General features: G+C 43.1%; 2 protein-coding genes across 45 annotated transcripts in view; one reads left to right on the top strand and one right to left on the bottom strand.

Annotated features, from left to right (window-relative positions):
• The window catches only part of TDRD9 (tudor domain containing 9), a 127,485-nt gene extending 115,116 nt beyond the window's left edge, over positions 1-12,369 (top strand). For both annotated transcript variants that reach the window (XM_050798360.1, XM_050798361.1), the window contains 4 exons: positions 213-351; positions 2,081-2,199; positions 9,325-9,397; positions 11,689-12,369. In XM_050798360.1, coding sequence (XP_050654317.1) covers positions 213-351; positions 2,081-2,199; positions 9,325-9,397; positions 11,689-11,790 — 433 coding nt within the window. In that variant the 3' untranslated portion in view covers positions 11,791-12,369. The remainder of the gene's footprint in view (positions 1-212; positions 352-2,080; positions 2,200-9,324; positions 9,398-11,688) is intronic.
• The window catches only part of ATP5MJ (ATP synthase membrane subunit j), an 819,915-nt gene that overhangs the window by 133,830 nt on the left and 664,759 nt on the right, over positions 1-21,326 (bottom strand). Inside the window, exon 1 of one of the 43 annotated variants that reach the window (XM_050798509.1) lies at positions 17,963-17,966. The exons of the other annotated variants lie outside the window; for them this stretch is intronic. The gene's annotated coding sequence lies outside the window, so the exon portion shown is untranslated. Of the gene's footprint in view, positions 1-17,962; positions 17,967-21,326 lie in introns of those variants that run through there. 43 annotated transcript variants of the gene reach the window in all.

Here is a 21,326-nt window from a genome sequence, read left to right as displayed (position 1 = left end):
TTAATAAAAATACGGAATTTACTATCCTTACCTATATATTTTATAACTATATTTCAATTGTAAAAACTGGCAGAAAAAATGCACAAATGAAATTAATTGCTATGCTAGGGCTGGCAGAATTTAGGATAATTTTATCGGTCAATTTTTACATGCTAAAACATGTACTTTAACAATTCTGAAATAATGGACTCTTCTGAAAACATTCCATTTAGGATTGATCAGAATGGCAAGTACTATACTGGAGTCCTTTGTGGTTTGGGGTGGAATCCAACTACAGGGGCTTCCATACTGCCCGAGCACGACATGGAGCTTGCGTTTGACGTTCAGTTCAGCGTGGAGGACGTTGTCGAGGTAAGGGTAGCACAGCATCACGGCGCCACAACCCTGTCTCTCTCTGGCTTTGCTCACCTGACAGTGAGTGCAGAGTCTGCCGTGGAGCTTGCGGTGCAGACACACACTTCTGGTCCTGGAGATGTGCATATTCCTTGTCCCTCCTGGGGTCGCCTTCCGGGAGGACCGCTCCTTCACTTGCCAATTTGACGTATCTTTCCTGTGAAAAGTAACTTCCTGATAGATGGTGCTCTCTGAATCTCTCATTTGGTGTCTCCTGGCTTAAGCTTTTTTTCTGGGCAATCAGCTAAACCACGGGCTGTAGGGCTGCTGTGGGTCTCATTCCGAGTCAGGAAGTGGAACATCCTCGCTAGTTCTTACTGGGAAAGGAGGACACAAGTTCCTGCCCCTCTGCCCTTTCTCCCAGCCTGGTGACCATGCTGAGCAGAGGGCTGGGTCGGCATGAGTGCAGAGCTGAGCTACTTGCAGCATTGTCTGGGCACCGCACTAGCTCTGGGGTGAGGTGGCAGAGGCAGACAGGAAAACTGTGTAGCAAGTACAGAAAGTATTTGTATGTCATTTGAATCTAATAATGAGAAATGTGGGCTCATATTATGTACATTAAAAAAATCTTTAATCATTATAGTAATTTATTTTTATTGCATTTTCAAAGTGGGAAAACCAAAACTGATCCTTTACCACAAATAGTTTGAGAAATGCTACTCTCTAAGTACCTTTCTTTCTTAGAAGTTCCTGGGACGGGTGAGGTTAACATACCACACTGAAGGGCTGGGGGAAAGGAGGAGCTGCGGAGACAGCTGCCGACGCTCCAGGGGCAGGTGTCGGTTTGTCTCTGCAGCTGTTAAGTCATGATTGCTCGGTCTCAAGAAGGGGCTTATGGGCTTGAAACTACTCCGTAAGCCATAGACCTAATGGGAAAATGTAAAACTATTAAGATGCTACAAGCAAATACAGAAAATCTGTGTGACTTTGGGTGTGGCATGAGTTTGTAAATACAACACCCAAAGCACAATCTGTGAAGGGGAAATTGATACGTTTGAATTTATCAAAATTAAAAACTTTTGTTCTGCAAAAGACCCTCTTCAGAGGAAGAAAAGACCAAGTGCACACTAGGAGAAGATATTTACAAGTTGCATATCTGATGAAGGACTTGTATCCATAATATGTAAGGAATTCTTAAAACTCAATTATAAGAAAACAAGCAACAAAATTAAAATATACATGGCAATAAACACATGAAAAGATGCTCAGCATCATATGTCATTAGGAAAATGCAAATTGACACTCCCATGAGATAGCACCACATACTTACTGGAATGGCTAAAATCCAAAACCTGACAGTAACCAGCAATGGCAAGGATGTGGTGCAGGTCCCGGGGACCTTTTGTTCATTGCTGGTGGGAGTGCGGATTAGTGCCACTGTTTTAGAAGACAGTTTCATATGCAGTTAAGCCCGCACCTACCATATGACTCCGGAATCCCATCTGTAGGTATTTATTCAAGAGATTTGAAAACTAGCATCCTCATAGAACTTGTATGTGAATATCAATTGCAGCTTGATTCATAATTGCTAAAAACTGGGAGCAGTCAAGATGCCTTCAGCAGGCGAGTGGATAAACCATATTGATGACAGAGAATACTAACTCTGAATGCTGTGGATTGTCTAACATGGGATGAAATTCAGTTACACTGGAGCCGTATGAGTGTTTATGTTGCTGTTTATTTACAGGTTAATATTCTCAGGGCTGCTATTAACAAGCTAGTCTGTGATGGACCAAATGGATGCAAGTGTCTTGGGCCAGAGAGAGTTGCGCAGCTTCAGGATAGCGCCCGTCAGAAGCTTTTAGGGTAAGCTGTGTGATGACGTGGTCTTCTTTTCTTCCCGATCAACTTTGTCAGCTGCCTTGATCATGGCTGTTTTGAATTGTGTAGGCAGTGTGACATGTCGATCACCTGAAGTGGAGTGCCAGTGCTGGAGGCAGCACTGGGAGGCATCAGAATGTAGGACACTCTTCCTGTGGAGAGCAGCACCCTTGTCCCGTGTGTGTGTGTGTGTGTGTGTGTGTGTGTGTGTGTGTGTGTGTGTGTGTGTCCCTTGAAGGGACAGCATGGGCAGGGCATGGGAAGCCACAGTGGGTAATGCGTCACCCACCATTCCCAGTGGTGGGTGTCTTAGGGATCGGGGGAGTCCGGCCTGCAGGACTGGGCCTTACAGAACTGAGCCTCACAGAACTGGGCCTCTCTTGAGCCTCTCCGCAGGGGAGGTCGGAGAAGGAGCATTCTGACCTCACCTCCCTGTCTCTCACCTCTTGCTGGACTCTCCACGGGCCAAACCAAACCAGAATGCAGAGACAAAGGCTCCTGTTGGTGTAGCCCATGAGCCCAAGGCAGCTCGAGGGCCCTGGGAAGGCCAAGAAGAGCGGGAGTGGTTGTGGAGGAGAAACCAGCATTCCACCTACCCAGTCCTGCGCTCCTGCCCCAGAGCCAGTCTCCATCGGCAGGGCGCGGCCCTTCCTTGCCTGACAGTGTCCTGTGCTGGCTGGGACCTGGAGCTATGTGAGAGCAGGTGGCATCTGGTATCACGGTGACACTTCTCTCCTTCCTATGCCTTTTGCGTTGATTTCTTTTAGTTTAATAAGCATTTTTTAAAAAGGTATATATAGCTGTCTTACAAATGGTGAGAAAGGCCGGTTTTAGTTTTCTGTCTTCATTTTCTTTTATATAAAAATATTTTAAATATTTATTTATTTATTTTTAGAGACAGAGTCTCACTCTATTGCTCAAGCTGAGTGCAGTGGTATGATCATGGCTCACTGCAGCTCCTGACTCCTGGGCACGCATGATCCTCCTGCCTCAGCCTCCCCCGTAGCAGGGACTATAGGCATGCACAACCACACCTGGCTAATTTTTAAGCTTTTTCTATAGATGAGGTCTTGCTATGTTGCCCAAGCTGGTAATTTTTTTTTTTTTTTTGAGATGGAGTCTTGCTCTGTGTCACCCAGGCTGGAGTGCAATGGCATGATCTCGGCTCACTGCAACCTCCACCTCCCAGGTTCAAGCGATTCTCCTGCCTCAGCATCCCAAGTAGCTGGGATTACAGGCACCCACCACCACGCCCAGCTAATTTTTATATTTTTAGTAGAGACGGGATTTCACCATGTTGGTCAGGCAAACTCCTGACCTCAGGTGATTCACCCACCTTGGCCTCCCAAAGTGCTGGGATTACAGGCATTGAGCCACCATGCCTGGTTGGTAAAAATATTTTTATGTAAAATTTGGGTTGAAGTTTAAGTACACAGGTACACGCCCATGTGGCCAGCACCCAGGTCAGAGCCCCGGTGCTCCTTAGGGTGTGTGGGTGTGGTTATAGCCACCATCACTCCCTGCCCCCAAAACAAGGGTAACTGTATTCTGCCTTATTATGCCATAGATAGGTATTGGTTTGTTTGTTTGAACAATTCAATAACTCTAGTGAATTTATAGTTGTGCAGTCTTATCAACACAACCCAGCTTTTCAGCATTTCTGTCATCCAAAGAAGTTTACTTTTAAGTATTGTCAGGAAAGGCAGTCTCACGTAGGCAGCCTTTGATCCCCTCTCTGCTGTCTGAGAACAGGCCTTGGGCCTGGAACGCTTCCTTCCCATAAAATTAAGGGTCCTCACAGCTTGTGGAGGGCTCGTCGCCATGTGTGGGAAGATCTTTCCTTGATTCAGGCTCTGCCCTGCTTAAGTCTGTGTGTCATACGGTACCTGGTCAATCCCACCACTGTAGGGATGGGACAGGGCTCTCCTGCTGCCACACAGGAGAGGGGCCTGCAGGCCTGCCTTGTCTTCCGGGAGTTACCTGCTGGCCACAGGGACCAGTGCCCATCACTAGAGCTGATCCTGTCCTGTCCCCTCTCTCTGTAAGTAAAGGCTTGTTCCAGCCAGGGCCTCACTATGTGTGTTTTCCTTGGTGACTCCAAGACAAGATGCAGGGGTGCCCCGACTTCTCCTGGTAGCAGGTAACAGATGCCACCTGCTTGACTAATATATTGAAACAGAATGTGTCATTGTTTGTACAACCCCATAAATTTACTAATAGTAATAAATTATGTGCCTAAAGTTGATGACTTTTAGGATATATAAAGTACACCTCAGTAAAGCTGTGTTTAGGATTGAAAGTTCCCCCTGTCCATTTACATTCAGGCTTGTTCCCACCCCAGCCCGGCTACCACTGATCTGCTTTCTGTTTATGTGTTTGCCTCCTCTGATATTTTTGTATATGTGGAATCACATTTTAATTTTAAAATCTGGCTTCTTTCACTTAGCTTAGTACTTTTGAGGTTTATCCATGTCGTATCATGTTCCTTTTTACTAAATAATATTTCAGTGTTTGTATATGCCACTTTTTGTTTTATCCATTCACCAGTTGGTAAAATATTTGGATTATTTCCAGTATTTGGCTGTTATGAAGAAAGCTGCTATGAATAATCACATGCAGTCTTTTTGTGAATATGTGAACAGTCTTTTTGTGTCTTGCTCTCGGGTAGATATCTGTGAGTGGAGTTCGTAGGTTGTATTGGTAGGTTTATGGTAATCTTTTAAGAAAAGGCCAGGGCTGGACGTGGTGGTTCATGCCTGTAAGTAATCCTAGCACTTTGGGAGGCTGAAGTGGCAGATCACCTGAGGTCAGGAGTTCCAGACCAGCCTGGCCAACATGGTAAAACCCTGTCTCTACTAAAAACACAAAAATTAGTTTGGCGTGGTGGCACGTGCCTGGAATCCCAGCTACTTGAGAGGCTGAGGCAGGAGAATCGCTTGAACCAGGAGGTGGAGGTTGCAGTGAGCCAAGATTGCGCCATTGCACTCCAGTCTGGGTGACAAAAGCGAAACTCCATCTGGAAAAAAAAAACACAAGGAAACAGCCAAACTGTTTTCCAAAATAGCTGTACCATGTTACATTTCTACCAGCAACGTAGGCTGACTCTGGCTTCTCCACATTCTCACCAGCATGTGGCACTGTCAGTGTATTGTTACTGTAGTCGGTGTGGTGAGTATGGTAGTTTCTCATTGTAGCATTAATTTTCATTTCCTTAATGTTTAATGATGTAGAGCAACTTTTTATCCTCTTAGCCAGTCATTTATCTTTTTTTTTTTTTTTTAGTGAAATGTCTGTTAAGATCTTTTGCCCATTTTTAAATGTGTCTTTTCATTATTGAGTTGTAGAAAGTTTTTTAAAAGTTTAGATACATGTCTTTTATTGGGTAAGTAATTTGCAATTAGTTTATCCATTGTGTAGCTTGTCTTCTTATTTTAATGGTGTCTTCCAAAGAACACAAATTTTTAATTTTGATGAAATCTACTTGCTGTGGTTTGAATGTGATGTGTTTGAAACCTAATACCCAGTGCAACAGTGTTGGAAGGTTGGGCATAATAAGGGGTTGATTGGACTCATGTCATTGCGAGAGAGGGTTAGTTATGAAGAGAGTGTAGACTGTTGTAAAGTGGGCCTGCCCCGGTGCCTCTTCCTGTCTCAAGTACTCGCTTGCCCCTCTGCCATGTCATGATGCAGCAAGAAGGCCCTGGCCAGGTGCTAGCCATGCTCCTGCACTTCCCAGCTCCAGAACTGTGAGAAATAAATTTCTTATCTTTATAAGTGACCCACTCTGTGGTCTTCAGTTATAACAGGGGAAAATGGACTAAGACACTACTTTATCTTTTTTTTTTTTTTTTTTTGAGACTGAGTCTACCTCTGTCACCCAGGCTGGAGTGCAGTGGCACGATCTCGGCTCACTGCAGCCTCCACTTCCTGGGTTCAAGCAATTCTTCTGCCTCAGCCTCCCGAGTAGCTGGGACTACAGGCGCCCGCCACCATGCCCAGCTGATTTTTGTATTTTTAGTAGAGATGAGGTTTCATCATGTTGGCCAGGATGATCTCGATCTCTTGACCTCGTGATCTGCCTGCCTCGGCCTCCCAAAGTGCTAGGATTACAGGGGTGAGCCACCACACCCGGCCTATTTTATCTTTTTTAAAAATGAATTATGCTTTTGGTGCTATATCTAAAAAAATCCTTGTTAAACTCAAGGTCACAATCATTTTCTCTCTTTTTGTAATTTTTTATATTTAGGTTTTTGATCCATTTTGAGATGATTTTGTATATGGTATGTGATACAAGAGCCTAAAGTCATTTTTTGCATATGAATATCTAATGGCGATGACATCATTTACTGAAAAGCTATACTTTCCCCATTGAATTGCCTTGATACTTTAGTCAAAAATCAATTGGCCATAAATGTAAAGATTTATTACTGGGCTTTCTGTTTTGTTCAATTACTTTATATCTATCTTTGTACCAGTGCTATACTGTCTTAATTGCTGTAGCATTAGTCCTCCTGTTTTGTTCTTTTTCAAAATTATTTTTACTCTTTTCTATTCTTTTCCTTTCCATGTAAATTTTAGGATCAGCTTGTCAGTTTGTATAAAAAGCCTTTTTGGAACTGTGATAGGGATTGTGTGGAACCTGTGAGTGAGTTTGGGGAGAATTGCCACCCTAAACAGTAGTGAGCCGTCCAGTCCATGAAGATGGAGTGTCTGTTCCTTTGTGTATTCTCTAATTTCTCTTAACACTGTTTTAGAATTTTCAGTGTGCAGGTCTTGCACTTTAGTTGTTTCTAAATATTTTAGTCCTTTTAATGCTATTGTGAATAAAATTGTTTTCTTTGTTTTTGAATTTTTTCTTTTTTAGAAAGGATCAGTTGATTTTTATATATTGGTCTTTTATCCTGTGACCTTGTTAAACTTCTGCATTCTAGTAGTGTTTGTAGATTCCTTAGGATTTCCTACATACAGGATCATTATTATTATGAAAGCTTTCTTTCTCTAGTAATACTTCTTGTTCTTAGGCCTATTTTGTCTGATATTAATATAGCTACCCCAGCTCTCTTTAGCTACCATTTGCTTAGCATAGCTTTTTCTGTCCTTTTACTTATAATATATTTGCAGTTTTGAATTTTTTCAAATTTTTTTCTGCCTCGTGCCTGCTCTCTTCTCCCCTAGGGAGACATTGCTTTGCACATCTGCTAGTGCGCTGGTGTTAAACACCTGCTAACACGATCCGAATGGCCTCACTGGTCTTTGGGGCTCTGGTCACTTTTCTTCAGTCTTTTTCCTCTTTGTTCTTCAGATTGGTTAATTTCTGCTGATCCGTCCTTAAGGTTACCGATCCTTTATTGTTTCATCTCAGATCGATGTGGATGTGGTACAGAGAATTTTCCATTTCATTGTACTTTTCAACTCTAGGATTTCTATTGTTTCTTTGGTAGTTTTTAATTTTTATTGAGATTATCCCTGACTCATTATTATCCTATTTTAAAAAAAATTCTTGGCACCTGTTCACAGTGGCTGCCTTGAGGTCTTTAAGTGCTGAACCCGCAGCTGGCCACACACTCAGCCTCTACTGGCTGCTCTTCTGTGTGTGGGCCACACATTCCTGTGCCTTTGATGTCTCCTAATTTTTTGTTGGAAATTGGGTACTTTGGATAAGGTACTGGAGCAGTTCCCCCAGAGCTGTTGTTTTTGGGTTTTATTGTTTTGTTTGTTTCACTTTAGAAGCATGCCTAGACTTAACCTGTAAGTCCATCCCCCATGATGTGAGGTCACTGATGTCTGGGTTCTGGTGTTTTGTTATGTTTTCAATTTTAATTTTTATAGAAACAAGGTCTCACTTTGTTGCCTAAGCTGGAGTGCAGTGATGTGGTCATGGCTCACTGCAGCCTTGAACTCCTGGGCTCTGGCAGTCCTCCCGCCTCAGTCTCCCAAGTAGGTAGGACTACAGGCATGTGTGACCACTCCCAGCTCCTGTTTTGTTTTGTTTATTCTTATTTTTATTTTTTAGTCTGGCTTCCTAGGTGTTGTCCTTGTATCTGATCTGCACAGCTTAGTGCTTAGCCAGTGATCAGTCAGAAGTTGTGTTTAAATACTGCCCTGAAGGCTTCTGCCCTTTGCCATTGGGTTGGAAAGTGCACTCCAAGTTCAGGCACTTTTTAATTCTTCCCTGGCCTCTGTTTTTCTCAGGGCTTCCCAGGTTTTTCCCACATGTGTGCACCCCTCCATCAGTCAGAGATATGCGGAGGGCCTGCTCTCCCTCTGTGGCACCCTCCTTTCCATGGTCTCCCTCTTACCTCCTGAATAGTCTCGTCTGCTGCTGGCCCCAAGCAGGATGTGGCCTGAGGCTGGAAAGCTGTGGGCTTTCCCCATCTGTTTCCTTCATTGCTGTTTTTACGGACAGTGCTGCAAATCAAGGTGTGAGGGTTTTTCATCCTGTGATCCAGATCACGTAGCCTTCATGGCCCTGGGAGTGCTGTGGTGTGGGGTTCAGGGGCAGGTGTATGGGGTGGGAGCGGCCCCTTACCCCAGCAAGAACTCCACGCACTCCACTGTTCTCACCTGGAGCCGGCAGTTTGTCATGAACAAATGCTCCTCAACTTGTTTGCCTTTGGTTAATTTCCAGAGCCTTCAAATCGTTGTTGTATGTATGTATGTTTACAATTTTGCCTTGTTTTATAGCTTTTTTACGGGGGAGAGGCTCTGCAGAACTCTTTACTCCCTCATTGCTCAAATTCCCTATCTTTTAAAGCTGATGATATTTCCAACTTGTCATGACTGCTTGAGAGCTAATGGTACAAAATGTCCTGTTACATTTCAGAGAACTTGACTCATTCATGTGGTGATGTGCAGTGCTGGTTGCTAAGGGAACATAGAGACAAGACTTGGTCTTACAGATCTGCCGCACTCCATTTCTTTCTGCTTTTGAATATGCTACAAATTAAAATATTTTCTGATCATAACTGCATCAGTGTTGGCCTTTAAACAGTTTATTCTAGTTCTAATTCTGTGAGAAATATATAGGATTTAAATCTTTAAAAAAATCACAGCAGTGTTTTCAGTTACTAATACATAATTAAGATAATTTCCTTTTTTTTAAAATTATAGTTTGTTCTGTCAATCAAAACCAAGAGAGAAGATTGTTCCCAAGTGGCATGAAAAGCCCTACGAGTGGAATCAGGTGAGTGGGATGCAGGCTGCTAGTGAGAAGACGCCACGTGGAGGAGGGGACAGGCCCAGGGCAGACCCAAGGTTCAGAGCCAGGGCTGACTGAGGGACCGAGAGGCAGAGACAGGAGGCAAAGTGGATGGCTTTGGGGGCCAGCCAGCAAATATCTCAGACCAGATAGGGTGTTTTTGCATAGCGTCCTCTACGTGATGTCCTGGCAAAGAGTGAGACACCAGGATAACTCACTGCCCCATGAGTTGGGAAAAAACAGGTATGAGGGTCTGGATTGGACCCTCCTGCTCTTGGTGGTCTTTGGGAAATGCGCCTTGGCTGTTCCTGCCGTGTGACTGGCTTGGTGGCTTTCGGGCTCCACTGGTTGTCATCTTTGTTTGCTTGGGCTGCTGGCACAGTGCCACCATGGGTAGGGGCTTAGAAACAGCAGACATTTGTTCTCACAGCTCTGGAGGCTGGAAGTCCTAGGGCAGGTGCCAGTTTGTGGATCCTTGTGAGGGACATCTGCAGATGGCCACCTTCTCACTGTGTCCTCACGTGAAAGAGAGACATCCTCTCTTAGGGCACAAATCCCATCCTGGGGGCCCCACCCTTATGACCTCATCTAACCCTTGTCACCTTCCAGAGGCCTCATCTCCAGATACCATCACAGTGGGGGTTCAGACTTCAGTGAAGGAATTTTTAGGGGCCACAGTTGAGTCATGAAGAAGGAAAAAGCCCTTCATAGGCTCCCTGATACTTCCTGTCTGTAGGGCTAGAAATGGAACAAAATGTGATTTCAGAGAAGGGAGCCCAAAGGAATTTGGAGATTTAATTCTGGAGCCAGGGATGTCTTTAGATATAAAGCAGCAGGGGCAGTCTTTCCTCTCCCCTTTGGCGATCTAAGTGAGGTTCTACTTTGGGGGGCTGTGTCCCATCCTGCGCCTAAAGGTTGCTCCTGCTGTGAAGCTAGTCTGCTCCCCCTGTGCCCTGCGCCTAGGTCCCGCTTTAGGGACCCCAAGGCTGATCGCAGCAGCCGGCCCAATTATGTGCGGAGCTCCATGGGCAAGGAGTGGGGCAGCCACACCAGCCCCTGTGGCCATCAGGCTCAATTGGAGTGTCTGAGGGTGATGAACTAGCAGGACTTTTTTGAAAATAGAATTTCACTTTGAGGTTAGTATGTTTTAGAAAATTTCAGTGTTTTCAAAACCTGTAATGCAGTTACCATCCACATTTACATATGCATGCATGGGAGATTTCTCGGTAAAGCTTGCCATAGTATTAATCATGAATTTATTTGTTTGCAACTTTTATTTTAGATTCAAAGGGTACATTTGCAGCTTTTGTTATCTGGGTATGTGGCATAATGCTGAGGTTTGAGGTACAATTAATCCCATCACCCAGGTACTAAGCATAGTATCCAATAGGTAACTTTTCAATCCTTGCCTCCCTCCCCCATCTAGTGGTCCCCAGTGTCTCTTGTTCCCATCTTATGTCCATGAGTACTCAATGTTTAGCTCCACTTTTAGGTGAGAACATTTACAGTATTTGGTTTTCTGTTCCAGCATCAATTTGCTTAGGGTAATGGCCTCCAGCTGCATCCTGATTGCACAATTTCATTCTTTTTAATGGCTGTGTAGTATTCCATGGTATATGTGTACCACATCTTCTTTATCCAATCCACTGTTGATGGGCACCTGGGTTGATTCCATGTCTTTGCTATTGTGAACAATGCTGTGGTGAATATGTGAATGCATGTGTCTTTTTGGTAGAACAATTTGTTTTCTTTTGGATATATACTCAAGTAATGGAATTGCTGGATCAAATGGTAGTTCTGTTTTAAGATTTTCGAGAAATCTCCAAACTGCTTTCCACAGTGGCTGAACTAAGTTATATTCCTACAAATGGTGTATAAGCATTCTCTTTTCTCTGCAGCCTTGCCAACATCTGTTGCTTTATTGACTTTTTAATAATAGCTATTCTGACTGGTGTGAGATGGTATTCTGTGGTTTTGATTTGCACTTCTCTGATGATTAGTGATGTGTGGAGCATTTTTAAATGTTTTTGGCCCTTGAGTGTCTTCTTTTGAGAAGCGTTCATGTCTTTTGTCCATCTTTAATGGGGTTATTTAAACATGAAATTAAAAATGAATTATCAAACATACAGTATGAAGTGCGAGAGTAGAGAAGTGTTCTGTAGATATTTTTGGAGAACTGAATTATACTTTGTGCATCCCGGATGTTAATGCATGTGTATTTTATGTCTGGAAACGCTGTCACAGAGCCTGACTGGTCCTCTTGTCTACCCCGTTAGGTTGATCCAAAGCTGGTCATGGAGCAGGCCGACCGTGAGAGCAGCAGAGGGAAGAACACCTTTCTCTACCAGCTCCACAAACTGGTTGTGCTCGGCACCTGAGCGTGTCCACAGGCGGCCTCCAGCACACCCCTCAGGAAGCTGCGGAGGGTGGATTCCAGACTCCCTCCGCAGACTGACTTTCCTCTGTGTCTGGACGTTACAGTCTGTGCCCACTGCATCCTAAAGGCCTTTTCTTTCTTCTTTTCTCTTTGGGTGATAGTCAGAGAGTGGTGTTTTTGTTCAGGTGGGAAGGATTGGAAACTCTAGTCTTTTCTAGAAACAGAAAATCACTGTATTAAATATTTTGGAAAAATTGTTCTGAAAGAAGACTGTTTGGATAAAGAGCTATATTTTGCTTTAAATTTATGAAGGTAAATATAAGTAGTTAATCTTAGATGTAATGTTCCAGAATGTGCCTACATATTCTATCCTGTTACAATGATTTCAACCAGTAGTCCAGGAAAAAACTTAAAAAACAAAAAAAACCATGTAGTATTTTCTGATTTGTTTTTTCCATGAGGGAAAATATCTAATTTTTGTAAGACTAAGTTGAGTTATAGTTCTTGGTTCACATTTTGGAAATCAGAGATTACATGGCCATAGCTTATCTGTGTTAAAACAATAAAAGCATTAGATGAAGTTTCTGTTTCTGACAGTTTTTAGTCAGAGGAGGTTAAGGTGTATTTAGTTCTAAAAAATCTGAAATTATAAAACTGATACAGGGATACAAGACCTCTTTTAAAAACTCAACTCACATCAGTAAGGATTTGGTCAGAACAGAGCTGTTGTAAATACAGCAGTGAAAGACGCCAGTGAAGCTCACACATGTGAGAAGGAAGTTGTAGGATCAGAGAAATGCTCTGCTTAAACCGACTTGTCCCAGGTGGACAATTTGAAGATCGTGAGGAAACAGGAGAAGCATGTGTGTGTGGGCATTAGCTTGGGATCATAAACGGGAGCTTGTGTGGGGTCTCGGAAGCTGTCACATCTTGGGGAGCACCGGTGCTGTGCTGAGCCTCTGTGGGTTCGCTGACCAGCAGCAGGAAGCTAGCAGATGCCAAGCGGGAAGACCACCAAGCAGCTGCAGTGGCCAGGCGGCACTGCACCCCTGTCACTGGGCCACTGTCCTGGCCTTCTGGGGAATGTGCTTCCCAGCCTTAGATAGGAAGCAGTCATACCAAGTTGGCACACACATGGAGAGCTCTTGGAAGGGTTTGAGCACACCCAAAACTTAGTTCAGCTTTAAAGTGAAGGTTTTGCCCGTTGTCAGAAAGCCCTCTGGGAAAGCCCCTGGGGAAGGCAGCAGATGCTTTGATTGGTTTTCTCTTTGCCGACCTATGAGTACTTTGTCCATGTGCACAAAGTTACCATGTGTGGCCTTAGCAGTAGGGGGCGCTCACAACGGTCAAGCACTCCTGTTTGCTTTTTAACCAGACTTTTAGTAAGTGGTTAAAAATTTAGGCCAGGTGCAGTAGCTCACACCTGTAATCCTAGCACTTTGGGAGGCTGAGATGGGAGGATTGTCTGAGGCCAGGAGTTCAAGCCTTCAGTGAGCTGTGAGTGTACCCCTGCACTACAGCCTGGGCAATAGGGCAAGACCGTATCTCAAAAAAAAAAAAATAAATAAATAAAAACAAAAACACGCAGCTCTCAAAGGAAACCATACTATTCCCTATATTTTTCTGGGATTGCTGTCATCTTGCTGAGGGATGTTTTTGTTCTGCTTTTTTGTGATTGCCATCCTAGCCATCAGCTGTTGAGCAGTAGATAAATATTGGCTCCTTCCCACTGTTCTGCACCTTCTTTGCTATGTCCCCGCACGGTCACAGCAATATCACTGGCCAGGTCAGTCATTGTGCTTTATAACATGGATTTTGTAGATAGCAAAGAAAATTATCTTCTGTAAAACCAAGTGGTGCACTCCGATTGCGTTGCCTTCCTTATCTGTCTTAAGAGGGTACTTGCCTTGTTTGTTTGTAAAATTGTCCTCATATTTAAATACGTATTAATGTTGTTAGTATAATAATACATGTCCATGACACAAAATGAAGACATTTGAAAAGGGTCTCTAGTGAAGTCTCTCAGGCCCAGCCCGAGTGCTCCTCAGAGGGAGTCATTGTTTCATCCCGATGCATCCTGTCAGCACGCCCTGTGTTCCACACACTGTCACGGACGCTGAAGATCCACTGCGAGCAAAGTGGCCCAGGTGTCACCGCACTCAGGGAGCAGTGGGTAGAGGCAGATGGTGGTCAGACGTGTCAGGTGGCAGAGTGAGAGCTGTCATGCGGCAGGACAGGAGCGCGCACACTTGTGTTTGCTTTGTGGGCCACGTGCTTGCTGCTGCTGCTGTTCAGCTTTGTGTTGAAGCTCAGGAGTAGCCATAAACAAATGAGCAGGGCTGTGTTCCCGCAAAACTTGATTTATGGAAACAGGCGTCAGACTTGAGCTTGGGTCTTAGCTGCTGATCCTGTGATGGGGGGAGGTACAGAGAGCGACGCTGCTTTAGAGAAGCAGCTGGGGACAGCCTTTCCCCTGTGACATTCAAGCAGAGGCCTGGCCCAGGCTGCACTGGAATAGCTGAGAGGAGGTGTGTGAGGCCCCAAGGAGGCAGCAGGCCTGGTGCACATGAGGAGCCACCAGGCGGCCCGTGCAGCTGGCACAGAGTGTGGAGGGTACCAGTGGTCAGGCTGGAGAGCAGCCAGGCCGTGTGGGCCACAGGCAGGTTTTGGGATTTACTCTGAGTGAGGTGGGGAGCTCCTGGAGCGTTTTGAACAAGAGAGTGTCATGCCTTGATGACGTTTTGAGAAAGATTATTCTGACTGCTGCATGGGGCACAGGGTGCAAAACCAGCACAGCTAAGTCCAGGAAGAGACACTGGTGTGCAGCAGGGGTGGGAGCAGTGGAAGGGCAGGGTGGCCAGACAGGACGTGCACCAGAGAGACAGCAGAGTGACCAGAGGCAGGCGGGGCACCACGGCTCAGAAGAGAAGGTTCTCGGAGGCACCATGGTGGTGGGCAGAGTGGTGTCCCCTCCCTGGACATAGCCTGGGGCTATGTCCATGTCCAAACCCCCACAACTCCCTATAAATGTGACTGTATTTGGGAAAAGGGTTTTTTGCCAGTGTGACTGAGTTAAGGATCTCAAAATGAGGTGATTGCCCTGGATTTAGGATGGGACCTGAAGCCAATGACAAATGTCCTGATAGAGGAGAAGGCCAGTGAAGGCAGAGGCTGAGGTCGCAGCGAGGTGGCCACAGCCACAAAAGACCTGGGGCTGCTGGAGGCTGGGAGAGGCCAGGCCAGGCTCTCCCTGGTGCCTTGGAGGGGAGTGTGGGCCCTGGACGCCTTGGTGTGGGAGTTCTGGCCTCCACAGCTGTGGGAATCCATCTCTGTTGAAAGCCCCCCGTTTGTGGTTATGTGTCCTGATGGCCCCAGGAGGAGAATCCAACCAGCGTCTTCTGGGTCCTTTCGGAGCTCATCTCTTCATGTATGGACACAGGCCTCTTTATTTTCATGAGTCATTGCGTGCTGCACATGCTGATCTCTACCTTGACTTTTCACTGACTGCTGTGGATCGCACTGCTAGATCCTACACAAAGAGGTGCCTCATTCTTTTTAAGTGCTTCATGGCTTTATCATTTTATTGATGTTTCATAATTAACGACGCCCCCACGACGGGCATTTGGATAGTTTCTAGTCTTACTATTATATGCAGTGTCGCGATGGATGTCCTTGTGTACCTGTCATTTCACATGTGCATAATTTATTATAGAATAAATTCCTAGGATTGAGATTGCTGAGTCAGAAGGCGTTTAGTAAATCACTCCATTCCTAGATGTTGCCACATCGCTCTCCATAGAGCACACGCTCCCCGCAGCACTATAGGACAGTCCATTCCCAGACTCACCCTCCGAGTTAGGACAATGTTGGACACTAAGGAGATGCACTTTCTCTCTGGCAGATGAGTAGTCTTGAGTTTCTCCTTATGAGTGGGCTGAGCATTCTCAGATGCTAAGGACCATTGGCTTCTCCTTGTATGTGAACTGTTTATATCTTTTGCCAGGCTTTCTTTGTGTTAAAATTGATTTTGTTATGTAGTTTAGTTTATGAATTTTTTATGCCTTCTCAAAAAGTGTTTCCCCTAGTTTGACATTATTAGAATTCTCTCCCATATTTACTTCCAGTACTCTTATGGTTTGATTTTTTACATAAAATTTACTGAGGTAAAATTTACATATGAGGATTGCAAAGATTGTCTACTAGGCGTTCTTTCAGAAGTTCCATAGTTTTAGCTTTTATATTTAGGGCTGTGACCCATTTCAAGTTTTGTTTTTAATTTTTTGCTTATTTTGTTTTTTTTTTTTGCGGGGGGGGGTGGGTGAGGAGAATTGGCGGTGATGAGAGGTTGATTTGTTTTTCCATACATTTTTTGAGAAAAATATACTCTGACCCCAAATTCAATTACCTGGAAAACTTTATAAAAAATTAGTTGACTATATATGGTCACAACTGGATTCTCTTCTGTTACATTGGTTTATATGTCTGTCCTTAAAACACTAATGCCATACAATACAATATTGATTATTGCAGCTTAAAATGCTAAGCCTTGAAATAAGATTGTGGAAGTCTTCCAAATTTGTTTCTTTCAGAATGGTTTTAGTATTCTAGATCTTTACCTTGCCTTATAAAGTTTGGGCTCAGCCTGTGAATTTTTACAAAAATGCCAGCTGGAATTCCAATTGAGATTGTGTTGAGTCTATGACTATTTGGGGAGCACATCTTGAAAACTGATGAACAAGATATCTTTCACCATTTACTTAACTCTTCTTTAACCTTCCTTCACTACTGCTTTATTCCTAAGTATCTCATGTTTTTACTATTGTAAAAGTGATTTTCTTTTGGCATTATGAAAATTTTCAAACATACAGCAAAGTTAACTTTACAGTGAACATCAGTATATTCACCACCTAGATTTTACATTACCACTTTACTTGTTTTATCACTTATTTATCAATTTCTCTATTCTTCAGTCCATCTTGTTTTTTGATGCATTTCAAAGTAAACTTGACAGCATTACACTTCCCCTAAATACTTCAGCATACATACTAATTGCAGTGTTTGTTTCCTTTTTTCTTTTTTTGTGAAATGTATATGCGGTGAAACATGTAAATCTTAAGTTTATCCAGTGAGTACTGGTGAGTAGAACCAAACCCCAAGATACAGGACATTATCATCACCCAGAAAATTCTCTCATCTCCCTTCCTAGGCAGCCTCTCACTCACAGAGAAGCAGCCACAGTTCTGAGTATTTTCTCCACAGATTAGTTTTGCCTGTTCTAGAACTTCAGTTAACATATTATTTTTTACAAGTTGATTAACACACCTTATTTTTTTAAGGCAGTTTTGGTTTTACAGAAAAATTGAACATATAGTGCTGAGAGTTCCCCTGTGCGTCTCTCTCCTCTCTCTTCTCCACACAGTCCCTGTTACCGACATTGCGTGTTCATGTGGCACATTTGTGACAGTTGGTGAACCAACATTGACGTCACGTGTTCATGTGGCACATTTGTTAGCTGGTGAACCAACATTGACCAATGTCGCGTGTTCATGTGGCACATTTGTGACAGTTGGTGAACCAACATTGACCGACGTTGCGTGTTCATGTGGCACATTTGTGACAGTTGGTGAACCAACATTGACCGATGTCGCGTGTTCATGTGGCACATTTGTTAGCTGGTGAACCAACATTGACCGACGTCGCGTGTTCATGTGGCACATTTGTGACAGTTGGTGAACCAACATTGACCGACGTTGCGTGTTCATGTGGCACATTTGTGACAGTTGGTGAACCAACATTGACCGATGTCGCGTGTTCATGTGGCACATTTGTTAGCTGGTGAACCAACATTGACCGACGTCGCGTGTTCATGTGGTACATTTGTTACAGTTGGTGAACCAACATTGACCAACGTCACCTGTTCATGTGGTACATTTGTTACAGTTGGTGAACCAACATTGACCAACGTCGCGTGTTCATGTGGCACATTTGTGACAGTTGGTGAACCAACATTGACACGTTAACTAAAGCACACAGTTTACATCCTCAGAGTTTATTCTGTGTTTCACTTTCTGTGGATTTTGACAGATGCCTGATGTCACATGTCTACCATTACAGTATCATACAGAATAGTTTCATTGTCCTAAAAATCTTCTGTGCTCCACCTGTTTATCCTGCCCCCCATTCCCTTCCCATTGGCCACCACTGGTCTTTTTACTGTCTCCAGAGTTTTACCCTTTTCAGAATGATATACATTAATAGTTCAAATCATATAGTATGGAACCTTTTCAGACTGGCTTCTTTCCCTTAGCAATGTGTATTTAAGGTTCCTCCATATCTTTTCAAGGCTCAATAACTCATTTTTATTGGTGAATGATATTCCAGCAATAAAAATTACGGATGCTAATTGACTACTTGCATTTATGGATGTTAATTGGCTACTTGGCTATTTCCAGTTTTTGGCAATTTGAATAAATCTGCTATAAACATTTGTGTGCAAGTTTTTGCATAGATATTAGCCTTCAGCTCATTTGGGTAAATACCGAGGAATGCAATTGCTGGATCATATGGTAAGAGTGTATTTAGCTTTGTAAGAGCTTTGTCATACTCTCTTCAAAGTGGCTGCACCATTTCGTATTCCCACCAGCAGTGGACGAGGATTCCTTTTGCTTCGTGTCCTCATCAGCTTTTAGTGTGAGTGTTTTGGATTTTTGCCATCCTAATAGATGTGGCATTTTATTATTGTTTTAATTTGCACTTTTCTAATGACATGTGATGTTGAGCATCTTTTCATATGATTGTTTGCCATCTGTATATATTCTTTGATGAAATGTCTATTCAGGTCTTTTGCCCATTTGAATTGGGTTGTCTTCTTCTTGTTGAGTTTTAATTAAGAGTTCTTTGTATATTTTGAAACAATCTTTATCATATATATTTTTTTGCAAATATTTTCTGCTAGTATGTGGCTTTTCATTCTCGTTATGCCTTTCACAGAGCAGATGTTCTTAATTTTTTTTTTGAGACAGAGTCTCACTCTGTGGCCCAGGCTGGAGTAGTGCAGTGGCACAATCTCGGCTCACAACAACCTCCACCTCCCAGGTTCAAGCAATTATCCTGCCTCAGCCTCCCAAGTAGCTGGGATTACAGGTACCCACCACCACACCCAGCTAATGTTTTTGTTTTTTTAGTAGAGATGGGGTTTCACCATGTTGGCCAGGCTGGTCTCGAACTCCCGACCTCAAGTGATCCGCCTGCCTCAGCCTCCCAAAGTTCTAGGATTACAGGTGTAAGCCACCATGCCCGGCTGATATTTTTAATTTCAATAATTCCCAAGTTAACATTTTTTTCTTTTATAGGCCATGGTTTTGGTGGTAAAACTAAAAACTTATCAAATCCAAGGTCACACAGGTCCTATGTTCTCTTCTAGAAGTTTTATGGTTTGGCATTTTACATTAAGGTCTATGATTCATTTTGAGTTAATTTTGTAAAAGGTGTAAGGTCTACATCTAGATTGATTTTTCTGTATGTGGAGGTCCAGCTGTTTGAGCACCATTTGTTGAAAAGACTGTCTTTTCTCCATTGAATTGTCTTTTGCTCCTTTGTCAAAGATCAATTGACTATATTTGTGTGGATATGACTTTCGGGCCTCCATTATGTTCCATTTGTCTGTTTGTCTATTTTTCACCAATACCACACAGTGTTGATTATGGTAACTTTAAAGTTGGATAATGTTGATCTTTTCTTCAGTACTGTATTGGCTGTCCTGGGTCTTTTTACTCTCCATATAAATTTTGAAATCAGTTTAATATCACAAAATATTTTTGTTGGGATTCTGTTGAATTTCTAGATCACCTTGGGAAGAACTAACATCTTAATAATATTGAGTCTTCCTATCCCAGAAAGTGGAATATCTTTTCATTTCTGTAGCTCTTTGGTATCTTTCATCAGAGTTTTGTGATTTGCTGCATATAGATCTTATACATATTTTATTATATTTATACCTAAGTAGTTCTCTTTTTTGGTGCTAATGCAAATGGTACTGTGTTTCAAATTTCAAATTTCAATTGTTCATTGCTATAATATAGGAAAGCAATTGACTTGTATATTAATCTTGTATCCTGCAACTTTGCTATAATCCCTTATTCATTCCAGGAGGATTTGTCAAAGTAGATTCTTTGGGATTTTCTGTGAAAACAATCATATCATCTGTGAACAAAGATAGTATTACTTTCTGTTTCCTTTTCTTGTCTTACTGTATTAGCCGGGACTTCAACTACAATGTAGAATAGGAGTGGTGAAAGGAGATATCTTTGCCTTGTTTCTGGCTTAGGGGTAAAGATTTCAGTCATTCCTCATTGAGATTGAATTTGATGTTAGTTGTGGGTTTTTCATAAATGACCTTTCTTATATTAAGGAAATTCCCTTTTATTCCTAGTTTGCTGAGAGTTTTTAAAATCATGGGTGGGTTTTGGATTTTGTTGAATGCTTTTTTTGCACCTATTGATACGATTGTATGATTTTTCTTCTTTGGCCTTGCTGATGTGATGGTTTACATTAATTGATTTTTGGATGATGAAATAGCCTTGCATAACTGGAGTAAGTCCCACTTGGTTGTGGTGTATAATTTTTAATAACATTGTTGGATTTGGCCAGGTGCGGTGGCTCATGCCTGTAATCCCAGCACTTTGGGAGGCTGAGGCAGGCGGATCATGAGGTCAGGGGATCGAGACCATCCTTGCTAACATGGTGAAACCCCGTCTCTACTAAAAATACAAAAAAATAGCCAGGTGTTGTCACAAGCACCTGCAGTCCCAGCTACTTGGGAGGCTGAGGCGGGAGAATGGTGTGAACCTGGGAGGTGGAGCTTATGGTGAGCTGAGACTGCGCCACTGCACTCCAGCCTGGGGGACAGAGCGAGACTGTCTCAAAAAAAAAAAAAAAAAAAAAAAATTCTGTGTATGTGGTGAAAAAAAACATGGTGTTTTAGAATAAAGGTGTAGGATCTATCCCTAAATGAAGAAAACTGAGGTCTTATTGAAAGACATAAAATCTGCCGGGTGCAGTGGCTGATGCCTGTAATCCCAGCACTTTGGGAGGCCGAGGCGGGCAGATTGCCTGAGGTCAGGAGTTCGAGACCAGCCTGGCCTGACGTGGTGAAACCCCATCTCTACTAAAAATACAAAATTTAGCTGGGCGTGGTGGCATGAGCCTGTCATCCCAGCTACTCGGGAAGCTGACTCAGGAGAATCGCTTGAACCTGGCAGGTGGAGGTTGCAGTGAGCTGAGATTGCAGCATTGCACTCCAGCCTGGATGCCAAGAGTGAAACTCTGTCTCAAAAAAAAAAAAAAAAAAAAAAAAAAAAAGGCATAAAATCCAGACAGCTGAAAAAGCATAGCTGAGAAGATTTCATATCATTTTTGTCAATTCTCCCAAGTTAATATGAAAATGTAATTCCAATTAGACTCTCAACAGTGTCTTTTGGGAATTGGATAAAAAGTATCTTAAAATTTGTGGAGATGAATAAATGCCTAAGAATAGAA

Source organism: Macaca thibetana, chromosome 7, assembly GCF_024542745.1.
Source record: "Macaca thibetana thibetana isolate TM-01 chromosome 7, ASM2454274v1, whole genome shotgun sequence".
NCBI lineage: Eukaryota > Metazoa > Chordata > Mammalia > Primates > Cercopithecidae > Macaca > Macaca thibetana.
Note: the sequence above shows the minus strand (reverse complement) of the source record. Positions and strands in the feature narration are given on the sequence as shown.